General features: G+C 41.3%; 1 protein-coding gene across 9 annotated transcripts in view; it reads right to left on the reverse strand.

Annotated features, from left to right (window-relative positions):
* SYT14 (synaptotagmin 14) overlaps window positions 1-24,104 on the reverse strand; it is a 210,520-nt gene that overhangs the window by 25,400 nt on the left and 161,016 nt on the right. For all 9 annotated transcript variants that reach the window (XM_059718210.1, XM_059718216.1, XM_059718230.1 and 6 more), the window contains 2 exons: window positions 23,265-23,533; window positions 16,798-17,247 (listed from right to left, as the gene is read on the reverse strand). In XM_059718210.1, coding sequence (XP_059574193.1) covers window positions 16,798-17,247; window positions 23,265-23,533 — 719 coding nt within the window. The remainder of the gene's footprint in view (window positions 1-16,797; window positions 17,248-23,264; window positions 23,534-24,104) is intronic.

Genomic DNA, 24,104 nt, shown 5'->3' on the forward strand with positions numbered 1-24,104 from the left:
AAAAAAAAAATAAATAAATAAAGGCCTGAGATTGCAGCTGTGGGATTTGAGTAAATTGGAACTACAGCCGTTTCCCTAGGATTATGACAGATGTGAAAGAGGAAATACTGTATTTGTATAAGTCAGCCTGGTCATAGGATATTCACTATAAACACAGCAGTAACGGAGAAATTAGATGTTTGGGGATGATTTAGGTCTGGTGTTTGCAAGGTGGACAGGTCAGGTGGAAGAGATACAAAAGACTCCAGAGTCAAGGAGTGCAAAGACAATAGTCAACCATACCAATGGAAGAAAGAGAACAGAAGGAAAAGAAATCATCATGCCTGATTAACTGAAAATATGGAAAACTTAGTGACAGGTGTGGGTTGTGTGTTGATTTGCAATGCTAAAGCAAGCCAGGTAATGGCTGGAGACAAGAATTTACTCTCAGAGAGGGATCAGTGCTTGTTGAAGAATAAGTCAAAAAACTTTCACAAGTTTAATTGTCCATCACAGTAACCTTTACTGGGAGCTGTTGCTCGATACCATAGTAAAAGCTATGCAAATTCAACAGATAAATTCATGGATATTGTACATTAGTGGGTACCTTTCCTACAGTTTTTTTCTCCAATGTATTTGTCCCTCGTTCAATAGAGTGGGCACAGAACTACATTAAAATTATTTTTAATAATTCATCATCTTCAGGGTGAACCTTGTTATCAGTGCTTATAACGTAGCTCTAGATGCGTAAAGGGACTCGGCATCTCCACTGCAAACTTTTAGGTCCTTGGCCTTATTAGCAGACTCCATAACCATGAGTTAGGTGCTTACTTGCCATAGTTCTCCCCAAGCATTATATTAAAATGGTATTCTTTTCAGTCAGCACACAAGATGGCAGAGATGTGCAACAAAGCCAGTATTGAAATTCCAAAGAGATGAGTGGGTCTGAATTCCTGCCTCTCTCCTAAATGTAGGTGCCTCCCTGAGTTACCTGTGATTAGGGTTCACAGCTCAAAATCCCTTCCCGAACTTAGGCTCCCAAATGTATGCTTTTGGAGACAACTAGATCACGCTTTTCTTTTCAAACACGCCTAAAGGAAGAGATGATGGTGATGTTGGGGCCCATCTTTTATAGAAAACAGTGTTTCATGTACTCTCTCATAAAGTGGTATACCCAGACTGAATGTTTTTTTCAGCCTGAAGAGGTTCAAATTAATCTCTCTGATCTCCCAGGAGAGTGAGTGCCCTAACCATCAAGCTGTAGGCTACTATGGGTAGGAAGGGACACTCTCACACCCTTTTGTTCAAACTGTGCCAGTACCCAGACAGAAATCCAAAATTTATTGAGTCACAAAGAGGAAGTAGACAAGGGAATATAACTCCTCACCCTCATGGTTGGGGTTTTCATTTGCAGGCGGACAGAACTGAATTCTGTCCCAGGACCATTTCCACATTTTACATTCCACAGTTTTTGGATAATATGTATATACTAGCCCCTGAAGAAGGAATCAGAACCTAGATATTCCCACTCCCAGCAATGGTCCTAACCACTAGGATATAAATGGCCACTCTTTCAAGCTGTCTCTTTTTTGGCTCACAAATCTGGACTCCCACAGTACCACAGCTTCAACAGGAGGGCTGGAGGATGTGTCCCCCCCCCCAGTTAGTTGTTAGGATATGTGATAGATAAGATATGATATTTTGAAGATAAGATATGTGGGTTTGATCCCAGTTTAGATTACAGAGAGTACTGAATTTAGATATCTTTTTCTGGATGATTTCTCTAACCACTAAGATAGGGTGGGCACTGGCCTTGTTACCTTCTTCTCCATTCATATTTTTGAACAAAGGTGGCTGAAAGTGCTGTGTTTTGTGTTAAACTCAATGCCCTCAGCGTGTTACATATGTTCAGAATACATTTACTAGATGAAACATCTCCCAGACATAGGTACTAGAACGTGAAGTTTGTGGATCCCAAATAGACTTAAGCCTGAGACAAAGGCTGCACTGTTCAGTCCTCCTAAGATGGCAGCAATGTTGACACACGCAGAAAGAGAATTCTAGGTACCAAAAAAACTTTACTCGTGAAATTTGGGTCCTTATTGTTTTCAGCACCTAAGTAGTCAGACAGACGTTTTGTGACCACATTCTTGTTTAGGTACCTGAATTTCCACTAATTCTCACTTTAGCTACCTCAATCCTTTTGTGCATCTGGGGCTTAATCTTCCTTCCATAGGCGACTTGACTACTTAAAAACATAGCAATATCAATGGGATACTTTCCAATTCCTCTCTTGCATTTTAATCTGCATACAAAGTAGAAAAGCCAAAAAGAGCTCTACCAGACTTTTTAAGAAAAGGGTTGAGGATTTTGTATTACCAGCTATCTCATGAGTACAATATTATGGCAACCTTATACACAAAATCATCAAGTGCCAACTTTTAAATATTAAAATTGAAACTGCAAACTAGTACAATTTGCTATAAAATTAGATACACTAAACCTTTCATTTTATGACACTACTGAAGGGCATCTCCATATTAATTGGACCCACTTGTCAAACCACCCTGCAGGCCACACTGACTCAGCAGTTTCATTGCGAGTACGATTGTAGAGTAAAGGTTATTATTTACCAAAAAATAAGCTGTCCTAAAAGTTTTTGACTGATTTGATAAGAAAGGGTTCCTCCCCTTCTGAAATACTGTTCAGGGATGGCTTAAGTGCATTTCATTCAATATCAGTGCAGGTGGCTGATCTAAATGACTCTTTGAAATACCCTCCACACCTATGCTTCAGTGATAGTTATTTTTCCTAGATTACTGACAAGAAGATATTTGTATAGTACACACAAAATAACAACATTAAGCAGTTAAAATCAAGCAGTGCCCTGGTATGAAGCTTTCCAGTTACATGAAACAGTTGTCCCTGTTGACCTAAGGGCACAAATAGACATTGCCAAATGAAGTGGATCAGCTGTGCCAGGGATGTGTCCTGCCACAGCCGATCCGCTTCACTGGGTGAAACATGTCACCCATTGTCCTGTCCACTGAACCTGCAAGACAATAAGCAACATGTTTCTCTGCTTGCAGAGATGTGCCCTGGGGAATCCCTGGGGTGTCTCTCTAATCTGGGAAAGCCAGGCGGCACTCCCAGGGGCTGGAGAAGCCCAGTCCTCCATGGGAATTCTCAGGGCACATAGGATTGGCCCCCTCAAGCCCCAGGACTGCCTGCCTGGGGTAGCTGGAGAGAGCAGGCAGCTAGCACACACCTGCCACATCAAAGCAGCAGGAACTATAACCACTTTTTGTCAGGGTCCAATCCCATTCCTTTGGGTATTTGTGGCGTAATAAATGGTATAGGCATCTGTTTGCTTTCCCTTTGTGCCAACATAAACATTGCTGTGTCTATTCATACTCTAAATCTTCCCTACATATACCACAAAACAGTCAGGATTTATTTGATCAACATCCTTAAAACAGGTACACTTGCTAGTAATTACAAGAATAAAAAGTTTGCATATATATGTAAGGCCCATCTGGGATTGTTTATCTCTATTAGTGTGTTCTAAATTGAGAACAAGGCTCCTTTTAGAAGTGGTTCAGGTAGAAAATGTTTCCGTTAAATATTATTCATTTGACAGGTTCCTACTACATAGCATTCAATACATACAAAGAAATAAAAGTTAATTCTTTTTTCCTCGTTTAACCAGTAAAAGAAAACAAGGACAGCAGGTGTAGGCAACCCCTGGCACAGGTGCCAGAGCATGTCACGTGAAGGCATTTTGCTTGGTAAGCACACCAGGGAAGGGGGTACACATGCCTCGTGGCTCCCCCGCTGTCTGCCCCTGGCGTGTAAACATCTTATAAGTTGAGGTTGCAGGTGTTTTTGGCATTCTGCTCAAAACTGTTGCTGACCCCTGAAGTACAGTGTTGGTGTTGCAGCACCTGACTTGTGGGGAATATTTTCTAATCATCTGGACCTTAAGACTAGGGCTCATAAATGATTCTCTTGGGGACTTAGTCCTGCATTTTTCCCCATCAGCAAACAGAGCTAATGGTGTGAAGTAAAACAGCAACATTTTGTCCCCTGAAAAGCATCTCTTTGTAGCTCTCATGCATCTCCTGCAATTGAGAATGACAGCAGAGGTGTAGCAAGGCAGCTCTGTGTCCTAGGCAGTGACAGCACACAGGGCAGTGCTGGCTGCTGCACTGTCAGTGCAGACAGCAACTATTTTTGTGCCCTTTGAAAGACAGTGTCCATGGTTGCTGCCCTAATTGCCCTCCCCCATTACTGGATGACAGAGTCAGGGTGTGAGAGGTGCACACATGATGGAAAAGGCCAGTATATGACAAACAGCCTCTTCCACAAATCCCACATCTGTGTGCTCTGAAATGAGTCCCCTGCCATTGTCATTCTTTTTGCCTTATGTATTTTTCTGTCTTGCAAACATGCCCCAGCTATGGACCACATGTATCTTTAGGTGTGATGCATCTCACTTTTTGCCCACTTGTCAGCAGTCAAAGACTCACAGGCCACATCCTGTGACGCACCAAAAATTCACAGGCCATGACATGAGCGTTGGACATTTGATTCCCTGGGGACAACTAGCGGTGGGACACCTTGTGCCGCTGCTGGCTGTCCTGGGGGAACGCCTTTGCCACGTGCCCCCTGGTGCACAGCAGGTTACCCCAGGTAAGGTAGGGGAGGCAGGGGACAGCACTACTGGGCTGGCTCTAGCAGCTTTACCTAGGGTCTTGGGGGCCTTCTGGGCCTACAGCAGCAGCAATCCTGCAACTCAGAGCATGGCTGGCAGCTGAAGCATGGCTTCGGCCAACCAGAAGTTTTGAGCAGCACGTGTGCACCACTCTGCTTCTTTTTTTTGTGCAGGGTTTTTTTTGATCCCTGGATATCCAGGGGTCAGAAAAACCTACCACACTGCTCCTTTGCAGCATGGAGAACAGCTGAATGTGCAGTCTGGGGTGCCACATATCGCATGGCCACACTTGTCTGAACGCAGCCACAGTGGTCAACTGGTATATTGCTTTGTGCCAGATGCCACTGGAAAGCATCCTTCAAGTGCTTCCTAAGGCAGCCATGCTTCTTTTGCCAAGTTCCAGCTCACCATAAAGCAGCTGCTCAGGCATTTAGGGCATTTTTACATGCGCTTTGGGATGCAGCACTTGGCGCTTTAATTAGCAACCCATGCTCATTAAAAGCGCCCGCACATCATGTGTATCAGCATCCTCGCACTGAAAAAAAAATGGTGGCGGAGCACTCTGAACTAAAGCCGATCAAACATGTTTTATTTCAAAGCATCCTGCCACCATTCTTTTAGCATGGGGGCACTGATACATGTGATGTGGAAGGCTGCCGGAGTGCGTTAATTTCCACGCTCCAGAAGACTCGATTAACCGAGTCTGCTCCAATGCGCTGCATTTCCCGCGAGTCTGAGCAGGCTCCCCACACATCTGTAGGAACCTTTATATATTATCCAACTCTACAACGTGTCCAGCACAATGCTTACTGAGTCGTCACAATGAATGCTTTGATACTCAAACATTTACAGCACACTGCAAAACCTCAGCACTTGACATTCTATCACATCCATTACCTTAAGGTAAGATATGCAGGAATAACTGGTACAGTCTCCCTAGCTTCTACGTATGCATTCTTTAGGTTGTTATAGAAAAATAGGAAGGAGGTCTGGAAGGCACTTCAGGTCATCTAATCCAGGGGTCAGCAACCTTTACAAGCTATGAGCCAAAACAACCTGGCTCCAAGGCCAACGTGGGCTGGGTGGCTTCAGTGACATGTCAGCAGCCAAGAGGTAGTGGGTATGTGGTTTGTCTGCACCCAGGCAATGGCCAAGCTGCTGAGAGCTCGACCCATGCTGCTGCCATTTCTCCCAGCCCCCTGCTCCCCAGCTGTAGCCCAGTTGAAGCTTCTAGCCGGTGAAAAACTGAGCTGGGGACAAGCAGCTGGAACCTGCTTCTGCACTGCTGCTGATTTTCCTTCCACTCTTCCCTTGCCTCTTGGCTGCAGCATGAATGCAACTGAAAGCTACCCAGCCCTGGCTCATTTCCCCACCAGCTGGAAGCTGCACTCATGCTGCAGCCAGGGAATAGGGGGCAGGGAAAAGCAGCAGCAACGTGGGCACATCTCCCAGGTGCCCAGCTCCAAAATAGGTGCAGGCAGGGGCAAGGTTTTCTGGTTCCACAGGCCAGATCCAGCCTGCTGGCTGTATGTTGCTGACCCTTGATTTAGTCCAACCCTCTGCTCAGGCAGGATCATCCCTATAAAAGTGTTTGTTAAACCTATTCTTAAGAGCCACACAAACAACCCTCCCACACAACAACCAGGCACAATGTTTGAAACATCAAAAACACCCTAGCACCAGCAGGAGGTCCAAGTGTCACATCCATACAAGAGAGGCATAAATATCATTCCAAATACAATATCACTTATCCAAATCCAGGTCTACATCATCTCATCAATACAAGTACAGGATGCTTCCAAGATAGGTTAACTCAGGAATGATGGGTTCCTGAGTTGGGTTCATTTCTACCTATCATGACATGTTTTGTTTTGTTTTTCCAGAAGCTAATTGGTACAGTACCTTGGGTTTTCTTCAAGATTATAATTAGACTAAAGCTGGCTGCACAGGCAGCAAAGTAGCCCTCCTCAGCACATGCTGCCAAATGCATAATTGTTAGCTTATAGGATGGTCCATTTGGTGACCATAGACCCATTCGGTCTGGAGCATGGATCAGCAATCTACCAGCCAGGGGCTGGATCTGGCCTGTGAAATTTTATCCATCCTGTGAAGCCAGACACCTCAGTAGCAGGGGCTGGCAGCAACTAATGCTAGAGGAAGTGTGCTGGTAGCAAAGGAGTGGCAGGGGAAGCAATAACTGGGTTGCACACACAACAGTGGTGAACATGTCAGAACTGCAGTGGCGGAGGGAGGAATTACTGGCAAGGGAGGTGGCAGCAGCCTGCATTCTGACTGAGCTTTTTTTTTTTGCCCCCCGTCACTGTTAAAAGACTACTGACCCCTAGCCTAGAGAGACCGAACAATTTCCAAGTAGTGCAGAAATGTATTTCAGAATCTACCAGAATGTCAATGTTTGTTACAGCTGCAAAGAACAGAAAATAAAGTTGGCCAAGAATGTGTCTCTATTTCACTCCACTCTGACAAGGGAAAGATTTGGATAAACCACAGTCAATCCCAACTCAGCCATCCATGTAATGTACACATCCCAATGGAATTTTTCATGTGCTAGCTAATAGCATGTTCAGCCCTTTCAAGTGTGAGGTGCTTCTGGGGATGTGCAAAAATAGAACTTCAAGACATCTGGGGATTTTTAATGCTGAAAACTAAGGCACCTATGGACTTCAGGAGCTTCCAAGGTTAGGCAAGGGCTGAGTGGGGATTCTGAGGATTTCAATTTTGTACTATGGTGCTTAAATCCTACTTAAGTTCCATGTTAGGTGCCTAAGTCCTTTTGTGGATCTGGCCCTTATCCTGTCTCAGTTCCCCACCTGTGAAGTGGGGACAACAGCACTTCAAAGCAGTGTTGTGAGAATAAATACATGAATGATCACATTTTTTTGCTAGGGCAATAATGCATCATGCAAGTATTGGAAAACTTCAGAAAAACCATTCTAGAAATCTTCTCTATGGTCCTATATGATGTATACCAAACCTCCATAGAGCAGGGAGAGAAATGTGGATAATATAAAGCATTTGTTGTTACAGAGAGAAACAGTTAAATAAGGAGAATATCTTTCAATGTTTTATATGGTTTGTCAGCAACTCATACCTCTCCTGAACACAATAACTAGCTGCTGGCTTAATGCTAATCCTCCAAAGTCACCAAAAATGACAGACAGGTAGGAACTTTCACCTCTTTGTTTCATGTCCCTCAATACTGTTGTGCCCAGAGGAGGACAAATCTAGCTTTTTCCAGGGCCCAGGGGCAAAATTTGAGCGTACATAACAATTCAGGAAATCCTCCAGATGGTACAAAATACATCAATTAATCATGGTATGTTTTACACAGGTAGCTCCCAGGAAGCCAGTTTAACCTAAAAATAATGAATGGCACTGACTGCTACTTAACTGGGACAGCATTTGCATACATTTTTTGTATCTGGAACACATTCAGCAGAGGCAAGGAGTTAAGCAATACTTAAACCTAATGTTAAATATGTATGAAATAATAAACTTCTCTATTTTAGTATGGCTGTTTCCATATAGCAGTTATATGAAGAAGGTGAAATCCTGCAAATATAGTTTATACTCTACGCGGGGTTTTTTCTAGTACAATCCACTGTCGTTTTAAAACTTTTCAGACTTAAAAATGACTTCTCCTGGTTGACTGGACACCAGGCTATTACAGTTCTGAAAATATTATGATTTTTATGTAGGAAATCACTAACAATTTCAAAACCATAGGAAGACAACTTCCCAGCACATGATAAACTACCACATATACTCATATACCACACTCAATTTCCCCCCCCAAAATCTGTCCACCAAAATTGTGCCTTAAATGGGGAAGCTGTTTTCCTTCACTGGAACAGAAGCATGGAGACGCTGCTACAAAAAGGTTGCCAGCTTCTCTCTCAGGCAGCAAGTAGGTGGGGTAGAGTCCAGTGTTAATCCTTTCACAGCTACTCTCAGACTGGCAGCAGTTTTTGGTTTAGCAGCCAAACCAAGCAGCCAAAAACAGTTGCCAATTTGAAAGCGGCTGTGAAAGGATTAATGCTGGACGCTATCCCTCCTGCTTGCTGCCTGAGAGAGAAGCTGGCAGCCTTATTGCTGTCCTGGTTTTCTATGAAAATGCCATGACTCTAGAAAAATCTTTTGTTCTGTATTCTGCCTTCCATAAACAAGATGCGCGTCTTATTTGGAAGGGGTGGGGGGATGAGAGAAAACACAGTGAATTCTGAAATGGCTGAGGACTAAAAGAAGCTTTGCAACTGACTTCAATGGACTCAAGAATTCATCTTGCGTCTAGGCAAAACCTCAGAGAGATTTTTTAAATATGGTTCTCTTCTGCCAGATACTTGCATACAGACCTATCTGAGGTCTGGCCTACAGCTTTTGCATTGATGTGGAACTGCTACTTCTGACTCACTACTAGATCCAGTCATGTGAAACCAGATGTAGAAGCAAACTATGAGCATGTCAGGAAAGGGAAAAGTTGGATGCCAAGCACTGAAATTGGACCAGCACATAGACAGATCCATTGGAAGCTGCCAGTTGGAGATGGACCACAGTACAAAGATAAGCCTCTGAACAAAGTGACTTAGAAGCTGGCAATGAGACAGGAACAGAAATTAGAAAGCATAGCCTCAGATAGATCCCTATGCAGTTCCATTGCTATCTCTGGCAGAGGAGGACTATAAGCATAAGTATCAAAGTTATTCATTTTAGGCCTCTCATTCTAAGAGGCTTTTTAATAGATGTTCAAATTGTTGAGTTCAAAGTTATTAATATTAAAATGTAAACACCTTTAGTGTCCTGTAGCATTAGCCTATACAAGCAAAGGTTTTCAGTGATAAGATACAAATGAAGGCAATGATCCTGTAAACATTTAAGCACACGCTTAACTTTAAGAACCAGAGTAGTCCCGGCAATTTCAATGTAGATAAAGTATAAAAACAGCTTCCATTTATGAAATTACAGTATGATAAAACTAGTAGAGTATATGCTGTTCCTATTATGATTCCAGCTGATTTAGACTTTTAATCTGCAAATATTTAAGCATTATATAAATTTATGCACAGAAGTTTCCAACTCAGGAAAACATTCTTGTTCAAGAAGGTCTGTAAACAGATGGTTACTGTTTTCCTGAAGTAAGGCCTAACTCAGTGATTCTCAACCAGGGTGATGTGGCACCCTGGGGTGTTCTGCGATCCTTTTAAGTGTGCCAAGGAATTTTAGCACTGTTAAGTGTGCAAATGATTCATGTGATAAACCAAGAGATTTCAAATAGGAACCTACAGTGTTAAAAACATCCTGCCCTGTTGTTATTTTCTTGAATTCTTTGCAGCAGAAAAAACTGCTGTTATATGTCAGTAGACAAAAAATGAATGAAAACTAAGGGATGGTATTTTCTGAGGGGTGCCTTGAGTCAAAAAAGGTTGAGAACAACTGGCCTAACTAAACTTACTAGTCATGGAAATAAAGTTAAGTGTTTAACTTTAATGTTTAAATTTAACTTTTGCAGAGTTGAAGCCTATATCAGTTTAAAGCATAATTATGATACCAAATATTTTACTGTTATTACCTTCCTGTAACTTCAGTTCATGAAACTTTTTTTTTTTAGTAATTTTTAACACACTAAATGTTGCCCTGCTTTCTATTTGTATATCCCAAAGAAAGCCTTTTGTCAATGACATTCTGTATTAATAACATTATTCACATTACGTGTGGAATGCTTTTGATCTTTACTAAGCAACTGGGTTAAAATAAAATTCAAATTTTTAAATTCAAAAATTCAATGTTTAAATAAAATTTAAAATAAAATTCTCATAATGGCTAGAATGAGAACTTCTCATTAAAAAAATCCTTTGTTTTTTTGCTTTCAAGAGAACAAGCTGAAATGCAAAGCAAAAGACAGCTTATTTTGTCATGCACAAAACACTAGGAAGGAATGACCAAATGAAAATGCAGTTCTTTCACTCAGTATTGCCAAGGAACTAAAACGTTTATATACAGCTTTAATGTAGCAAATCTCTTTAAATTTCCATCCTTAAATTTGAAATGGTATTACATTAATTTATCTATGCATATTTTTCTAACAAGAACAAATACAATACTATTCAAAGGTTAGTTTTGTTTCCAAATGTAAGACATTAATAATGTTATAAAATTAAATAACCCAATTGAATTTATACAAGGTCTGTTCAAAAAGTATCGAGACTAAACGTGTATTTGTGGTACAAAGTATTGGGTGGGAGGCATGGCTTTGCTGAACATGTCTGGGCATGTTGGGACTCCTCTGGACAGGTTTGCAGCTCATGGCATTTCCTGTTTTCTGTGGCCAGTGGTTGAAGTAAGATAGTTTGTGTCTCGCCTCACCTTTTGTTATGTCAGTGTCCAGAACAATGCATGTACATTAAATTTTTCATTAAAAAAAAAAAAAATCAGAAAAACGGCAAGTGAAACATTTGAATTACTTAAAACAGCATTTGGCAATGACACTATGAGCCATGCAAGAGTTTTTGAATGGTACCGTCAGTTTAAAGAAGGGCGATCATTGGTTGAAAGCAATGAGCGTTCCAGATGCTCTTCAGCATCACAAAATGATGAAAATATGACAGCGGTTCACAGTTTGGTTCGAAATGATATGCAATTGACTGTCCGAGAGATAGCAGAAGTTAGACTCCCTACACTGGCTCTGCCTTCTAAGCTAGGTGATCTGTTGTGGGCTGGCAGAAAGACATGGGGTCACAAAGCCACATTTTTCATCCTGGATCATTCCTTGGCCTACTTTTTTTTATGTAGCACCCAGTTAACTTGTGAAATTCACTGTCACAGGAGGTGGCAGAGGCAAATGGCATAGCCAGGTTAAAAAAGGGACTGAATAAATTCATGGATGATAGATCTGTTAATGGCTATTGAACAGAATGGTTGGTAATATTTCCTCTGGTATATCTAAACCAATAAGTGGTGGATGCCAGGGAGGGTATTGCATAGGGTATTGACAGATCACTCTAGAGATATCTGGTTCAGCGCTTTCCCTCTAGCATCCACTTCTGACACTAGAGACAGAACGCTGGGACAGACAGACCATTGATGTGGCCCAGTATGGCACATCTGTTGTTCTCCCATGGAGGCGGTGGGAGGGGCTGCAGGGGCAAGTGACCCCAGTTACTGACATGCAAGTTCCCAGAGGAGCAACTGCAGTGGTGGGGGCAGAGAGGGAAAAGAAGCTGGAATGAGCTGATGCCCCTGCCACCCTCACCTGGCACCAGCTTCTGCACCTCCCCTATCATCCACATCCCACCTCCTTCAGGGTTCTGATGACCCACACCCAAGTTCTCCAATCTGCCCATTAAATGACCCCTGCCAGCATCAAACACTGTGCACCACTGCTGTCCACCCTGCCACCCAGTGAGATCTTTTCAAGGGTGAGAAATAAATTAGTTTCCAAAATGGGGTGCCACTAAATTCAGAAAAGTTATGGAGGGGGTGCTTGAGTCTCCAAAGGTTAAGAAGTATTTGTCTAATGCATTTTTTCACAGTATAACAGGGAAAGAGCTTGATTTTGGGTAGACTGACACATTAATACTAAGCAAAATTTATGAAATAGAGATGAAGGTAACTGAAAGGGATGTCCTTCATTAATATTTTTTCTAGTTTGTCCCAACTCCCAAACTCAGAAGGACAAGTAATGGCAGACTTGGACCAAACCTTGGATGAAATCTTCCCTAATTAGTGAGAATGAGAGTAATTTTTTTCTGAATTTCAATTTTTGACAAAATTCTACTTCCTCCTGAACACAGCTTCAGAGCTTTGTTTCCCTTTCCTGCCTTTTCTCACCATCTGTGCAATCACTGATGTCTGTTGTTGCAGGGAGGAAAGAAAGAAAGCCAAAATATACTCAAATGTCCTTAATCCTCCTGACCAGTCCCCTCCTCACTCTATGAACTACTCCCACACACAATGGAAAGAATCAAAGGGCAAAAAATCTTGCTGCTTTTCTACCATTACGACCATTCATTCAAGGAACAAAAATATGACTAAGTGATCTCAACTATGCAGTGAATCCAGTTTACAGACAATCAATGAACTAACATTTGTTTGCATAAAGCATTCATTGTAATAATGAACAATTTGTAATGCTCAAAACCTGTTCACAATATGGAAAAGGGGGCAATATTTGTCAATTAAACTGTTTTCCATGAATAGTTCACCCAATTCTAATTAAGTCTGCTAGTGATGCCCCATATGATTTGTTCAGGTTGTGTTAAATCTCATGGCCTGGGGATCACCATATGTTTTGTTGTTTGAAAATGATCTGCTTTGGCTTTTACAGCTATCAAGTAAACTACAGAGAAGGGTAAGAAGTGGAGATAAGCTGGGTTCTCCTGGGACCCCGCTGCTAGCTGATTAAGCACATCAGAAAGACAGGAATTGTACAGTGAAACATGCAGCTCAAGGTCAGAACTAGATGAGTCAAAAGCACTGACAAAAGGCTAACCTGCTAGGGCTACAAGGACCTCTCTCAAAAGGTACCATATGAATAGAAATGTGCATCTGAAACTGGATTTAAAAAGTAAACACGGATTTAAAAAGTAAACACGCGGCTGAAAATCTTCAGGTCTGAAATGGAGAAAATTAAAGAGTTTCTGTGTTAGAATGTAAGATCCGAGGGAAAGAAAAGAACTCTAGAAGAAGCATGTACTGCAAAATAGAGTCAAAGCACAAGGAAGATGTGAATCCAAATAATGAAAGGCAAAAAGAAAAGAGCATAATATAATATCTTAGCATGTGCAGAAGTGTGCACGTGTGTGTGTGTGTGCACGTGTGCATGAGCGCTCTGTTAAATATTATAATCAATAAACACGGCATCTTGCCTTATCCCCCCCGCATAAGGTCTCGCTCATCATTTGAGCAACTAGTTATTTGTGCAACAACCTGAATCCAAGATGACCTCATTATAGACTTGGAAAATTTATAAATCTGTTACAAATTTTCCTAGGGTTGGTAAGCTGGTCAACTGACTTGTCAAATACTGTCAATTTGACCAGTCAATTGACTGCATATTTTTGACTGGTTAAAGACTATAGTAATTTAAAAAAAAAAAAAAAACCCCACATTTTTTTTTGTTGTTTTCTTGACAGAAATAAATTTATTTTTTTTTTAACATATTTCTTAAGGGAAAATTTGTGTATTTTCTATGCATTATTTGGACCTATTGGCAATTTATTTATTTATTTATTTATTTATTTTTACAAATTTTGAGCAATGTTTGACTAAACGTTATTTGACCAGTCAAATGCAACCCTATATTTTCCATGTGTATAATCCAATTATTGGAGGGTCATCATAAATTCATCCCCACCACCACAGCAACTGGGAAAGCTATGGCAGGGAGGTGAATCAGGCAGTGGGGGGAGGGGGGTAAGCAGCTTGATCCCTGCCCTTTGACTTTCCATGCATTGCCTTTTGCTGTCTGCCCCCCTGTCCTCTGTGGCCTCTGGCCCCCCCCGCCTTCCCCCCCCACACACAGCCTCAGCCCCCTGCCCCTACTTTCACTCATCTCCCTGCTTTCTGCAGCCTCTGCCTACCCTCCCCTCTCAAATCTCCCCCCACCTCTGCCACTTACCCTTGCTCTGGCAGACTCTGACCCCACTCCAGGCTGGGGAACGAAGCACATTTGTACTTGGCCCCAGTGCAACTCAGTAGTAGCAGCAGTAGCTGCAGCTGAGCCCCAGACCTGGTGGCAGAGCTGCCACGTCCCCAGCACTGCAGGAACGAGGTTGGAGCTACAGCATGCTTTATCCATGCCCCCGGCTAGAGCAGGGCCGGGACAAAGGTAAGTGGTGGGGCAGAAGGGGGAGGAAAGATAGGGCGGAGGGAAGGTGGCAAGGGATAGCAGAGGTGGCCCAGAGGTAGGAGCCACAGCAACTGCCTGCCCCTCTGCCACCTCATACTTGATTCCAAAACAAGGGGGTTCCACCCCAATGTTATATGGGAGAAAAGCTTCATTTTGGAATTGAGTAAATACAGTAATAAGCTGTTAAATACAGCCCTACCATGTTCTGTAGAGCCACTATATAGATGGTCATATAGGTCCGAGCAACATGAAACAGAAGCCTTAAACATGATGCATGGAGAAATTTATAATGGCTGAGTAAACACCAACTTCTAAAATGATCAATGTAAATGATCACTATCAGGCTTAACTGATTTGATTCAAACTGGTTTATGCAACGTCTGTCCCAGACCCCTTGATGGTTTAAGATAAACCAGACACTCCCAGCATCCTGGCATGCTCTCTAGGCTGGGTAGGGCTCTCTGCTCCACACCAGGGCTGGCTTCTCCCCTCTGCTCCCTGGCTGCAGGTCCTCTCCCTCCCCCATACCATTCCCTGCTAAGCAGGAATTCCCCCCCCTCCTCTGTGCCTTTCTGAGGAGGTGTCTGTGTATTAGCTACCAGACCACATGCTGGCTATGGTTGGTGCTGAATCAACAGTCAGAATCAATAAGTAGTTGGTAATGTTCCTCTGTTGTTTTTTTAATTAGGTGATATACACTGTTATCAATTCCCTGCTGGGCGAATCAGAGCTCCTGCTAGAGCCTGGCTACACCCTCCTCAGCTCCATGCTGTGGAAAGGAGGGCTGCTCTAGCACCCTCTGGCTTCCAGCCTGAGCCACTGAAGGCATGTGCCTGCATTTCTGGGATGTCAGTCCAGTTACAAAACTGATTTAGCTGGCGCAGGTTCGATTAACCTGCAAAGATTGAATCAATTCAGACTCAGGCTTTTTGAATGTCTGTCCCTAGTATAAAAGACAATGTGAACTAAAATGTTTCTTGGACACTCCAGATGCTGCATTAAGCACCTTTAACTAATACTTGATGCACATACCTGCAAATGCTGTCTAGTCAGTACCATTCAAATCACAGCTAAGAAATCAACATATTTCTGAAAGGAGAATGTCCTGGGGAGTGAGAAACTTAAAAACTGAATTCTTCACAGTGAGATGATTGGCACAGAGATAGAAGATAAAAGATCATTATGCCTGCTCAACAGCACACACGAAATGTATATGTACCAGAAAAGCTATTCATGTAGTATTGCAAGAGCTGCTACCTCTTCTACAAGAAAACTCTCTTTATGGAAGTAAAGAAAACTGATCATTTAGATTCCACATTCTGGATTACGTAGCACAGCAGTTGTGATAATTTCATGTGTACCACAAATACTTGCTATTAGCATGTGGAGATGCAACACTGAACCCCCCTACACAGAATATATACTTGATACAGAATTGATAAAAATAAAAAGAATGTATTATTCAGGTACGTGCTGATTTTTTATTTGGTAACTTCAAATGCTTTAAAATACGGTTCAAAACAAAACTGACTAGCCCCAAGGTATGACAGGTTTGGTTCTGGATTTATAGCCTACCTAGAAGTGGGGTTTACAAATTCTAAGTTATCCTTGCAGCTCCCCAAACTTAAACAGTTATTGCCCTGCTTCTAGGACTCAAAGGGCAGTAGAAAACTGAAATACATTTCTATTTAGTTTGATCTGAACCATTTTCCTCCTTTTCTCTTTGGTTCAGCCATAGAGCCAAACCTATTAATAATTCACATCTTCCTACTTCGAAATTTTTAAAACATGAGTTCAGGCCCCTTCAAGTTTCCCATTTTCTTTATCTATGGCAAAACATACACACCGTATAACAAATTGGATCTAATCAAAATGGAAAGCAGTGGAAAATACAGGTTTTTTTAAATGAAAATATACTGATTAATAGGATGTCTTACAAAAATCATACATCTTATTTCAAGGTGTTACAGTGATTTTATCCTACTCCTCATAGAAAGAACATTTGTACTGTGGAAGTTACAAATTAAAATGTAAAACTATGGGCAGCCTTTATAGGTGACAAATAAATGCAGTGATAGTAGCTATTTTGATGTTTGAATCTGTAAGAAAACTATTATTTTGCATAAGTACACCAGGGGAAAAAAGCTAGTAGATGCACCGACTATAAATATAGACAGTATTGTTACTAAATTCAGGACAATATATATAATATATACTTAACTCTGCTTTGTTTAATACTCACAGAAATACTGTAAGAAGGTTCCAAGATCACTGGTACTGACATCTTCCCTTGAAGATTCAATTTTGTTAAGTAAAAAATCTTTTCCCCCACAATCCTCTCTTTTTTCACACGACGTACACTGTACAGTCTAAAACGAACTGCGTAATTCCCAATCATCTCAGATTCAACATGATTAAATTTGAATGTCTCAGTGAAGACAGGGCATGGTCCCCGCTGGATGCTGGTTTTTGCTCTCTGTTTCTTTATAGGTAGAAGAACTAGGTGTACTTGCCATGAGTTTCCACCTGTCCTGTTATATGTTGGAATGTCTGTGACAGCTGTCACTGTTACCAGAAGCTTCTGTTCTTGTGAGTCATAGTCAAAAGTCACATCCAGTGTGCCATATTTAGCTACTGGCTCAGGATCAAAAGGTTTAGGAAGCTGTGAAGATGATCCTCGAGCTGACATATCCTAAAGAAAAATAGAAATGCTTCTTATTTATTTTTGGTATTTTATTACATCTAACATGGAAATATATGGCTTTTTCTAAGAACATGATTTGACTAGGATCTTTCTGTTCTTTTCATAAACAAGATAATTAAACATCAAAACAAAAAAACAGAGGTAGTTGACTTACAGCCAAGAAAAAACAAGTTACTTCTAGTTGGCCAAAACAGACTAAACCCAGGAGGGAAGAAGAAAAGCAAAAGTTAGAAATAAATAAAATGCTGTTGATGACATTTTTTCTAGCTCCACAGAGTTAAAATACATAACAGTTCATGGCGAAATACAATCCTAATATTTGAGTCCAGTAGGAAGATTTTCACAATTAAACAAAAAAATCCAACCACTTGTATTAATAAATGAGATTTAACATATTAACAATAATGATATCTTATTTGATGGTCAGAGAAAACAGAGAAATGGACATGACTAGAGCTAGCAATTGTTCATACTCAATGAAAAGTGTACATGTGCACAACTGAGCTAATATGGCCTATTAATTTAAGTATGTAAAAGCTTGATCTACCATATAGTCCTAAAGTAATTATTATGATGCTCATTTTTAAAGTCCCCAAGCTACTCTTCAGCTGTTCCCTTCAGGTAGGAATGGAAATTTTAATATATAATTATATGGGGAGGACATACTGCTACTTTAAACTTCAAATAAAATATTTTAATGCTATGTTTATGCAGTAAGCTTTTCTTCAAAAATGGAATAATTTCTTCTACCTAAGGTTAAGAGTAATTTGAATTTACTGTTTTTATACTGTATTGGTACTGTAGTGCTAAGTTACAAATACATTCTAGCTATGGAGCATGAATTAAGGCTATATTTTTTTACTTCATTTTTCATGGATCAACATGTCAGATTTCATGGAGCATAACAGGATCCACTGCCTTGTGGCCTCTCTAAATCCCCCCCTCCGCCACCCCTCTATGATGCAAAAAATGTTTCAATACATACATAAACAGATAAAACTTCTCTCTTTACTATGTGATTTGAGAAATTTCATTTCAGAGTTGTCAAGAATAGGGATAATGTGCATGAATCCCTCATTCAAAAGCACAACAGTTTCTCAGTAAAATCAGCCTTATGGAACTCCTACTGCAGAGGACTTTATTCTGATGTAGCATAATAGACAGATGAAAACCCTTGCATGTAGACCTTTGTATTTATTAGAACATAAGAGTATATGTAGCCCAGAAAGTGACTGCCACGTGTCAAATCACTTGTTTAGGAGAACCATGGATTTCCTGCTACATGTTTAAATTAAAACTGGAGAGAAACCAGCTATAGAATTGTTACACATTTTCAAGAACTAACTTTGTAGCTGGCTGGCTCTTTTCATAGCTAGATAGTCACTTTTATCATGTGATACAGTAAAATCTTTGTTATCCGGCATCTCCGGGGTAAGGGGATTGCCTGTTTTGTAAAAATTCTGGTTATCTAAAATAACCTGGCAGGGGTTTTCAGATAACATGAAGCAGGGGAGGGCGGGTGATGGCTGCATGTGGTGGGGTGGGGGTGGCAGGAGAGCTTTCCCCTGGCCCCTCCCCCCCGCATTGTCTGGCCGGCTGGACAACCGGACATTCCAGTTAATGTCTCTGTAAATTCAACCCATTCTAACCCATCTGAAAACTCACTCACCCCTTATCAACAACACTACCTGGTTCAATGACAATCCACATTTCCCAAAATGTTCCTTTGTGCATGAACAATTTATTTCTGCAAAAAATAGCAGAAAGTCCAAATTCATATAAATAATGGTCACTTCCATAGTTTTTTTGTAGCTCTGTGATGATCATAAAAATAGCATATATATTCAAATATAAGACAAGGTTTTTCCCCCCAGTCAGCATGAGGAAGAAAGTTTCTCATCTTACATTTCCATACAAAGAAACCTCATTAAATGATTGTCTATCATGAAGCTGATGCTAAAAGCAGTATGTGCTTAGTCATGGAAGCAAAATATGTAGTTGATTAAATGCAGTCAACATTGCCCATATTGGCCAAACATGCTGATGGGAACATTTTTTATTTTTTAGTGTGTGAGACTATCGAAAAAATGGACAGGCGTTCTCTCCGCAGGGAACTGGCATCGGGTCTGAAGGTACTACAATACCAGGCCAAAATAGGAAGGGCCAGAGCCAGCCCTGATACCTTTCCCTTCCAGAAAAAATGCTTGGTCTTGCCTAAAAAGGCCAAGACTACCAAAGATACATTAGTGTAACCCATCTGAATAAGAAATGTCATTGTAGTCACTCCCCTTCAACACTGACTTTTTCAAGTCATGGTGAGCTACTACATTACATGCATTTTTACTTCCTCTTCACTCCCACAGCTGAGCTATGCCTTTCCTTCCCATTTCCAATGATTCCTGTTTCTTCATCCATAGGCGCCAACTCTGTGGGTGCTCTGGGGCTCAAGCACCCACCGAAAAAATAGCAGGTGCTCGGCACCAACAACCTATAGCCATTTTGATTTTACACATTAGATTTCTGCTTGCAGACATTATATCATGCCCCCCCAACCCTGCAGAAATTCCACCACACTTTACCGGAAGAAGCAGCGTGTTACTTCAACACGGCTCTGCAGTGTCTGTAATTGGGTGCTTCAGTGGGACTTTTTGATGCTTTTAGCTAAAGCTGATTCAATCAGCTATTAGATAAAAGTGTCAAAAAAAGCCAGTAAAGTGACCAATCTTTACAGATGTCAGGTGAGCTGAATTGAACCCCATGATAGGCACTCTTCTGGGCATGCGCGGGGCTCAACACAGAAATGTGCCAAGTTTAAACTAAAGCATGATTTTTTTAATTTAATTTTTTACATCTGCAAACACCCACCAACAAAAACCAAAGTCAGCACCTATGTTTTCACCAGCCTTAAATGTCTGGCAAACATCACAAAACAGGGCCCCAAACAGTTTGCCCAGAATCCCTCTGTTGTCCTTTTCTTTCAGCCTGTTACATGCATTAGTGTGGCCCTGCCCTCCATGAGGTGGAGCCAGCCCAGATTGTCCTGCACCTCACCTACATATAACTTTTTAGAGGATCCCAGGACTTCACAAGAAAACCCAGTTCCAGTCATGAGTGGGGGGCTAATTAGCACATGGATCCTTTGTGTGCGTGTGGGGGGGCATATCTGGAATATACATACATACTGAGCAATGCTGAGCTATGGGGTCACTATCGCTTGAAACACTGATGACTGTGCTGGGGCCCACCCAATGGACAATATGGTAAATCATGAGCCTTTTGGCTTTGGACTAATATCATGCATAGTTTGTACTATATATAAGTAGGTACAAGAGTGCTGCTTACAAGGCTGTTTATGGATTACCTGTGCTAAAATTTGCAGAGTAAGTCTATGGGTACCCATAGTAATTTGCTTATGTGCAAATTACTACAGGCAAATTTATTTCAAAGACAGTATTTTCAAATTTGCTCCTCACTTTCACGTGCTCAGGAAGAGCAGCGTCTGACAAAGTGGGGGTGGGGGGATGGGAATGAGTTATAGGAGAAGAAGTTGGGGGTAATGGGCAAGGGGGCTATCTGACCCCCCAGATTTATTTTCCCTGCTGTAGAAGTTGGAGGGGGACAAATTCAAGGCAAACCTTCAATAACTGGAATCTATTACTGGAAAATTAACAAATTTATACATTTTCTGTATATAGAAACTAATTATGGGGGATCATCTTATATTCAAGTAAATATGGTAATACAGGCATAATCATGGACAGTGATCAACTTCTAAGAGACCAAAAGTAGTTTTAAGGGTATAGAACTTGGACCTCAAAACATAGTAGATATCAAAGTTGTATTTATTGCCACTTTATTTTTTTGGAGTTGAGGGAATTATAGACCACTGAGGGGGCTGTTTGAACAAAGGCGGAACCTATAAATAATTTCTAATACAAAGTAAGTTTGGCTGTAAGTGTTTTCATGCTCTACATCATTAACTTCAACTCAACGTCTGATACAATTAACAGCTAAATAAATGTAAGAGTTTGGTAAAAAGCTGTTGGCATGGAAGGGTTTTTTGTTTGTTTGTTTTTTAAGTAGAACAGATTATTACATTGTTCACATAACAAAACTTACTCTAAACATGTAAAACCACACTTTAATTTCTGAACTATGATATTACTAAATATGCGACTTGTTCATATAAATTAATACCATAACTTTCCATCTCAGAAACTGGTATGTTCTGTTTTAAGAACTGACACTGTTAGCTGAGTGCACATTTTAGACATCTACAATAGATATAGTAACATTCGATTTGTAAAGAATGGAGTTCATTCCTGTAGAAGTGATATGCTACAAAAGCTGGAAAGTCCCTATCAAGGGATATTAGGCCCTCTCAACTCGCTGATTTGAAGGCAGCATACTAGAAGTTAGGGATATTAGAACCTGGATGCTTAACCTCTTGGACTGTAAGTAGGGGTGCACCAATAAAGATTTTTTTGGCCAATACCGATGGATGATTATTAAGGAGTCATATTGGCGGATACTGATTCAATTGCCAATATGCAGCCCAGAAGCTTGGAAAGCAGCATCTGGCTGGTAAGTCTGTTAGCCGGGAAGGGGCAAGGAGTAGGAAAAGGGTATGGAGGGAGCAGATCGAGGCCCCTACAGCGAAGGAGGGAATGGTAATGGGGCAGGGGCAGGCGTTGCCCAGCCGGGGAGGGGAGGGGGGGAAACAGTGGGCAGGATAGAGCCGCAAGAGGCTTGTCTGGGGGTTGAGAATTCCAGAGCTACGCACACCCCCAGAGGAGCCATGGAGGACGTGTGCCCCCCAGATCCGTGTACAGGTCAAGGGCGGGCTGCTGCTGCATGTTGGGGCTGGGGGTGGCACCGGGCTCTTCCCAGCAAGGGGGTTGGGCTGAGGCTGCACTCAGAGTGGGCAGCGGCAGCACTGGAAGGGGGACTACGGGGTGGGCTGCAGCCACCCTAAAATTCACCATAAACCCCCTGTAGAGCCACCTCACAGTGCCTGGGCCCAAATGCAGCCCTGGCCCAGCCCAATACTGGGCTCTTCCCACCCCTCTTCCCGCCACTGGGAAGAGCCCAGTGCTGCCCCCAGTCCCAGCCCACAGCAGTAGTCCACCCTCGATCTGTGCAGAGATCCAGAGGGCACATGCCTCTAATACCTCCCCCAGGGGTGCATGCCATGGCGGGAGCCACCCCACCCTCCACAGCATTTATCAGCAACATTATTGGCCACATAAGCTAAAAAAAAATTTGCCAATACTGACAACTTTCCTTTTATCAGCGTCAATACAATACGAACCAACGTATTGGTGCACCTCTAGCTGTAAGTTTTAAATATAAATAGCCAACTATCATAGGACAAGGGATTTTGAATAATAAAAATAAATAGATTTTCTAATGAATAATCACTACAAATTACAAAAAGGGGAAAGGAGAAGTTTACCCCAAATTTTTTACATTGCTGATGATAGAAGTATACTCAAAATATATATTTTAAAATCCAGGATTGTTTACAATGTGCTAAGATGGCAGGCTGAGCCCTACGGCCCCCCTGTCAGTCAGGGGTGCACCGACCTGTCTCAAAATGCTGTGGTCCTAGGCATGAATAATATTAAAGATACTAAAAGAAATGTAATTTAAATCGATTTATTGCTAAGCTATAGAATGAAAATTGCAATAAGAACAAACTGTTTCTATTTAGTCCCTTTAAACAATAATATATCACAATGCAGTTTCTATTTTTTACCTAATTATAAAATAAGTCATCCTGAGGAGGGGTTGCTTTCAAATGAAATACCAAAAGATATCAGCACACAAATAAACTTAAAACTACATTGCTATATTATTTCACAAAATATATTCCTCTCTTTATGGGTGATTTTTGCAATTACCCCGCATTTATACGTTGTAAAATGTGTAACAAAAACAAGACAGTCTCAAAAAAATCTTACATTAAGATGCTAACTATATATGAACACTAAACTATCAGTTACCTCTGGGCTAAGGACAGCTGTACTATCACTGGGTACATCCTCTTCATATCCTTTATTATGAAAGCTTTCTATTTCATGTCCAGTGCTTCCCTCACTTGGGCACTTGTATGAACATCTTGGGCTGTTGCTACAGTGGGAAAATTCACATTTACCATCACCAACTTCAGAGGGTGTACAGGAGAGGTGAGGAGAACCACTATCATCCTGATATGGTGGAGGCTGCAGTTCATCCAGCGGAGGTGTTCTTCTCATTCTTTGAATGCAGTTTGCTGTAAATAAGGGACAATTCTTTACTTGCATATTTCCTGAATTGAAAAGATTTCTTGCATTTGGTTATTTACTGTTATCATATTTTAGAAAAAACAAAAGAATTCACATACCTGGACACAGCATTTAAAGGTTTCAAAATAGATACGATACTCCTGAAAACATTTACTACATTAACAACCTGATACAACTCATACATTGTAAAACAATTATTCTTCAGAATCAGTCTCAATCCATTCTGCAGCAAGTCTAGTTTATTTATGCCAAAGATGTTATAACGATATAAAAGTTCTAGGCCTGGTTATGAGAGAGGCAAATTCCTGCACCTGCCTTGAGTATAACCCATTTCATCTCCATGTAAGTCAGCTTAATGGCCTCAGTGCAGGTGGAGTGTTAAACGGTTCAAAAAATTAACCCCATTTTTTCAAGTCCTGATGGAGGACTTCTGGCTTTGAAGTGGCTGCAGCTCCTATGGGCTAGAATAATAACTGTAGTCCCTCCACATCAGCTGAGCAAAGTATGCGCAAATGGATTAATGCATATGAAGATCTGGAGTCCCCCTCCTAGCCTGCA

The sequence above is a fragment of the Alligator mississippiensis genome, chromosome 1 (assembly GCF_030867095.1).
Source record: "Alligator mississippiensis isolate rAllMis1 chromosome 1, rAllMis1, whole genome shotgun sequence".
In the NCBI taxonomy this organism is placed as follows: domain Eukaryota; kingdom Metazoa; phylum Chordata; order Crocodylia; family Alligatoridae; genus Alligator; species Alligator mississippiensis.